The 6414-nt window shown below is 33.7% G+C and overlaps 1 protein-coding gene across 1 annotated transcript in view; it reads right to left on the bottom strand.

The window, feature by feature from the left end:
- LOC102019130 (uncharacterized protein CXorf22-like) overlaps nt 1–6414 on the bottom strand; it is a gene marked incomplete at its 3' end in the record, with an annotated part of 42887 nt that overhangs the window by 17664 nt on the left and 18809 nt on the right. Inside the window, 3 exon segments of the mRNA XM_005415069.2 lie at nt 2621–2717; nt 2812–3001; nt 5417–5569. Of these exon segments, the coding sequence (XP_005415126.2) occupies nt 2621–2717; nt 2812–3001; nt 5417–5569 (440 nt within the window).

Below are 6414 nucleotides of genomic sequence, written 5' to 3'. Positions count from 1 at the left end.
TACAGCAAAGGAAACAACCAGTATAGTGAGAAGACAACTTCTGGTAAAGCATTTTTTTCCAGCTACACCTCAGAGTACAAATGTCCACAATATATAAACAACTCAGAATATTTACACTTCACAAAATAAAAGACTCAAGAAATGGGCAACTGAAATAAACAGACACTTCTCAGAAGTACAAACGACAATAAATACACTAAAAAAGTTCAGTATTTCTGGCCATTAGAGAAATGCAAATTAAAACACAACTGAAATTCCATCTTACTCTAGAAAGAATGGCAATCATCAAGAAATCAAACAGTTTCTTATTTTAGCTGACACCATATTAGACTATGGAGTGAATGAGGAATTTTCTTAAAAGATATAGCAAAATGGCACCAAATTTCATGATTTTGTCAAATATGAGTTGATAAAACTAAAATGTCCACGTGGAAGCAAGCACCTAATGAGGCTAAATAAATCAGTAGGATATTTAAGAAAAAGTGAGCAAGAAAAAATAATTAATGGATTATGTTTTAAAGTTACAAAATGTTCAGACTAATGAGTAACTTTTATAAATGGTAAAATTTCAGGGAAATTTACAAGTATATGCAATTCAACTATAATATTTATTTCCTTGTCCTAAGTTAAATACCATTGTACCTTACAACAAAACATCTTGGTCTTTAATCTGGAGTAAATGGATCTCTCCCTCAAAACTTTAGAAAACATGTTTGTATCACTTCTTTTGGAAAATATGTATGTGTGTGTGTGTCTTTTATTTTTAACTACTCACATTTTTTTGCAAATAGGTAAGGCGTATAATCATTTATTATGAAAATTAAAACATTAAAATATGTTTCCCCCCCAAAATGAAACCAAATAGTAACAAATGATGATAAGGTTGCAGTGAAAGAAGAACCCTTCTATACTGTTGGTTGGAATGTAAACTGGTACAACCACTATGGAAATCAGTTTGGAGAGTCCTTAAATACCAAAAAGTAGAAATTCCATTCCATCCACCTCATTCCAAGAGATGAAGATATCATCTTGTAACATGGCTATGCATAGCCATGTTTATAGCAGCACAATTCATACCTAAATCTTAGCAGTGGCCTAAACCAGAAGAAAAATCAATAAAGAAAATGTGACACTTACACACAGTAGAGTACTGCTCTGCCATAAAGGACAAATTTGAGTCATTTGAAGGAAAATGGGTGCACTTAGAGATAATAATGTTAGGTGAAATAAAACGGACACACAAGCTTAAGTAAGTATTGTATCAATTTTCTTAGATGAGAAACCCAGAGTATAAATAAATTAAAGAGCAAAATAAAAGATGCATCCTGAGAAATACAAAGATAGATCTTTAGCAAATGGGGAGGGGAGCAGATATAGAGAGGTGGGGGATTAGGAGCTGGAAAACGAGTTGGAAAAAATTAGGATGTGTCAGATACACGTATCAACTTCCCACAAAACTGTATATAACAAAAATATGTACTAATATAAACCAAAATAAGACAATGTGTATTTATTCATTACACTATAATATAAACTAGACACTTAAGAATGCAACAATAGAAACAACAAAATAATACAGAAACCACTATAACCCAAAACACTGTATTAACTAAGTATTCAAATTAAAAGTTATAGAATGGTTTTGAAAGAGATATCGCCAAAAGAAATATGATTTAAACACACATGTCTTGAATTAATTATGGAAAAATGTAATCATGACCTTAGTCATTAAAGAAATGCAAATCACATACACAATGAGATAGCATTTCACTCACTAAAATGGTTATAATCAGACAGAAAATAACAAGTAGTGGTGAGAATGTGAGAAATTATATAACCTTCATACACTGCTGTTGGCATTGTAATTTTTTGCAGTTGCTTTGGAAAACACTGTAGAAATTTCTTAACAAGTTACATATAAATTTGACATACAATCCAGCCATTCTATTCCTGTAAATCTAACCAAAAGAAATGAAAGTACACGTTCACTCAAATAGTTTTACCTGCACAGTTACAGCATCGTTATTCCTAATAGCCTCAAACTAGAAATAGCTCCATGTCCACTGATTGGGGAATGGACAAACCAGATGCAGTATTCTCACTAAATGAGATGCTGTGTAGATATAAAATGGAGCAACGTATTGTGAAGTACTACAACATGGATGAGCCTAAAAACAGTATGCTAGGCCAATGAAGCAATATACGAGAGATCACATACTGTATGATTTCGTTCACGTGGAGTGTTCCGAACACGCAAACCTATAGCAAGTTTATTAACCACTTAACTGTGGGTGGAATAGAAATAAAGAGTTAGTGCATGTAGGCACGAGGATGATAGCAGCCTTCTAAAACTGAATCATTATACTGCTCCCTAACTGTAAATTTATAAAATGTATTTATTTGCTCATTTTAAACTGAAGAGGGGGCTGGGGATTTAGCTCAGCGGCAAAAAGCGCCTGCCTGGCAAGCGCAAGGTCGTGAGTTCGGTTCCCAGTACCTGAGAAAAACCAAAAAAATAAAATAAAATAAAATAAACTGAAGAAGTCTATGGAATATAAGTTATACTTTAATAAATATTTATTAAATATAAAGACTGTAGTAAACTTTTGTATATTCTTACCGACAATTACTTGATGAATTTGCTTCGGTGTCAAAATTATGCTGCAATCATGTTTTTCTTGAGGAGTGGTTGGGTTTGGTTTCAGTTTTTTGAGAACCTGAGAAAAATCATATTTCCAAAATCCATCATTTGGTATTAACCGAAAGTCATTGAAGAATATGATAAAACAGTAGGTAAAATACTGCACATGCCTTTCTCTCCAAGGACACTCTCTCCTTGGATGCCATTCCCTTGGTGCATAACAATTGGCTAGCTTTGATTGGATACTCCATGGAAGACCACTCCTCTTGTATTTCCTCTTGAGAGAGTGAGGGCGACTTTAGACCGGATGCTAGCAGCATGTTTACCTCTGGAGCATTGTCTGAATACACGATTTTCTTACTGAAATCATAATTGTAAGCAGTTGAGGTCAAGTCTTTTAGAAAATAAGTTATGAATCCAAATATTCCCCACAGTCTATGCTACTGATGCCCAATTCATACCTACTTAACAAGTTTGGGGCACTAATTTGCAGAAATAGTCCTTTGATAAGGAGTCTTGGGCCAGGGATATAGCTCAGTTGCATAAGTGCCCACCTGGCAAGCACAAGGTGTTGAGTTTGATTCCTGGTACCAATAAAATAAATAAATAAAATTTTTTTTAAAAAAGGAATCTTCCTTCTTAAACACCTACAAGAGGATGTTGCACCCTCTACTCCCACTCCATTCCCAAGTTCAGAGATGCCTCACAGTGAAAGACCAGTACAGAACACAAGAGATAAGCTCCTTTGGCTCAAGGCAGGAAGGACTATGTGGTCTAATTTATGCTGAAGGTATTTTGGGAGTCAATGTGAATGTATACGTTGCACCGTATCCTTCCTCAGCTCTTTCTCCTGCCCTATTCTGCTTCCTTAATTGCATGCAACTTTCTCCTAAGCATACTCTGCACAAATCACAGGTACTGAAATCCCTGTCTCAGGATCTGCTTTTGGGAAACTTACAGAAGACATTGCCAAATGAAACAGTAGCGAAGAAAATTACTATCATTAAAGTAGTTCAATATTTCACTTCTGCTATACAATGCAAGGCCACTTAAAACATAAAAAATGAAAAAGAAACAGTAAGCAATGACAAAACATCACATATTCACATGCAAAGAACTGAAATTTGACTTTTGGCAATCTATAGAAAAATCAATACCAGATGGAACAAAAAGCTAGACTATTAGAAGAAAGGGGAGGATCCAATTCATTGATATAAACAATGATTTTTTTAAAAAGTAAGAACTGAGAAGCAGTGGCAGCAAAAGCAAAAAGAAATAAATGAAATTATATCAAAGTGAGAAGCTTCTGCACACAAAAGGAAACAAGAGTAGACAACCAACAGAAGGCGGAAAATTATAAACTGTTCATCTGACAGAGGATTAATTTCTAGAATATATAAGGAACACATCTTAATAACAAAAACAACAAATCTAATCTTAAAAATGGGTTACTGAGATGAATGGACATTCCTTCAAGGATGAAATTCAAAGGGCCAAATTTATTTTTAAAATGCTGAAGATCACTAGCCATCAGGGAAATGCAAACCAAAATCACAACAAAATATCATTTCACCTAAGTTACAATGGCAAGTATAGGGCTGGGGATATAGCTCAGTGGCACAAGCATAAGGTCCAGAGTATGATTCCCAGTACCAAAAATAAATAAATAAATAATGGCAATTATCAAAAGGACAAAAAATGACAGATGCTGGTGAGGATATGAACCAAAAGAACTGTAATACACTGTTGATAGGAATGTAAATTAGTATAGCCACTAAGAAAAACAGCATGGAATCTCTTCAAAGTATTAATAAAAGAACTATCAGGGGGCTGTGGATTTAGCTCAGCGGCACAGCGCCTGCCTTGCAAGCGCGAGGTCATGAGTTCGATTCCCAGTACCGGAAAAAAAAATCAAAGAAAAAAAAATAAATAAAAGAACTATCACTATCAATGATCCCACTTCTGAGTATATAGCCAAAGGAAATCAAATTAGCATATCCACATACTCATGTTTATTATGGCATTATTCACGTTAAGTGTGATACAGAATCAGACTAAGCGTGCGTTAACAGATGAATGGATATATATTTATATATATATAAAATGTGGCCATGCAAAGAATGAAATGCTATCACTCACAAAGGAAATGAAACTGGAGGATATTAAATTAAATAAGTCAGACACACAGAGACAAGTAACCACACATTTACTCTCACATGTGCACGCTAGAAAACTCAACCTGAATATAGCATGTGAGTAGTAGAGGCTAGGAAAGGAGGAGGTAAGGAGGAGTACAGGACAGTGGGATAATGGATACCAAAGCACAGTTAGAAAGTAATAATAAGCAGTGCATTGACGATAGTTTAAAACAATCTATAACTTTTATAAAGAAATAGAAGAGAGGAGCTTGAAATCTCCAAACAAAAAGTAACAATGAAAAATGTGTATGTTACCCTTATTTACAGTACACATCATATATTTATACTGAAATACTGCACTATACCCGGTATATATTATAACACTGCTTAAATTATAAATTGTATAAATTATAACATTGTTTAAGGACAGAGAAATGCTACCTATTCTGATTTTCTCTCTCTCTCTCTCTCTCTCTCTCTCTATATATATATATATATATATATATATATATATACACATACGCACACACACACACACACACACACACCAACCTTATACAACCAAAATAATAAATTTAAAGAAGACAAAGAAAAATTCTGGCTCTGTGGACACTGTGACTGAGGAACTGATCTTTACCTCATTGCTTCTTTCTGCAGGCGCATACGTCTTAAACTGTTGATATGATTTGAATAGTACGTTCGATTTACTTTCTTCTCAATTTTTTCAATTTCACTATATTCAAAATCAGGATCTATATAGGTATACCTTGGAATCTTTGTGAAAATCGTCCTACAATATGAGAAAGTCATGTTAAAAATCTATCCATAAACATTTGTTCCATCATTATTTGTAGAGTGCTGACAAGTCAACATGTATCTCAGGTGTTAGGCATAGTATGAGAACACAACAGGCTCCAGTCTTTTCTCTCACAGCCTCTTCTATATGAAAACATTATTACATATAGAATTAGAGACCTAATTAACCCCTTAACCTAATGGCAGAAGATCCCTTCTTTTTGAGATAACCCTAAAGCTATCCCTCAGTAAACAATTTGAAAGGTTCCACATTAGAGATCAGAATTTAAGGAACAAAAACTGAGTCTGACTAGTGCTTCTCCAGTTTATGGCTTTTAGATCATTACGAGTAAAATTAGAAAAAAAAAAAATGAATCATTCTGTTTAAGATGTTACTTTCTTTTTTTTATGATTCATATATATATTTTATTTATTTATGTGCAGTATCAGTTAGACTTTCTTATTAGTACATATTTGCCATACATAATGATCACATTCATCATAGAGAATTTCTACCTGTAATAATATATCTTTTTTTTTAATTTTAAAGAGTAAAAGAAGGATAACATAGTAATAGGGGGGCTTACCGAATTACAGACAAAGTGGTAGGAAATTATCAATGGTTGTTGTTCTACATATTGTAATCTGCAAGACAGATTCTCAGGAACATACACAGACAAATAATAGTGAGCTACAGACAAAAGTGGTTGGTTATTATCAATGGTTGTTGTACTGTACTTTGGTATCTTCAAACTGGTTTCTAAAGAAAATAAATAGAGCTATACATGAGTGACCAACTGAATATTCATTGACTATTCTCAATGGCTGTTGTAGGAAACA

This window comes from Chinchilla lanigera, unplaced genomic scaffold, assembly GCF_000276665.1.
Source record: "Chinchilla lanigera isolate Chin_1 unplaced genomic scaffold, ChiLan1.0 scaffold00273, whole genome shotgun sequence".
In the NCBI taxonomy this organism is placed as follows: Eukaryota; Metazoa; Chordata; class Mammalia; order Rodentia; family Chinchillidae; genus Chinchilla; species Chinchilla lanigera.
This window is presented reverse-complemented; position numbering and strand designations above follow the sequence as displayed.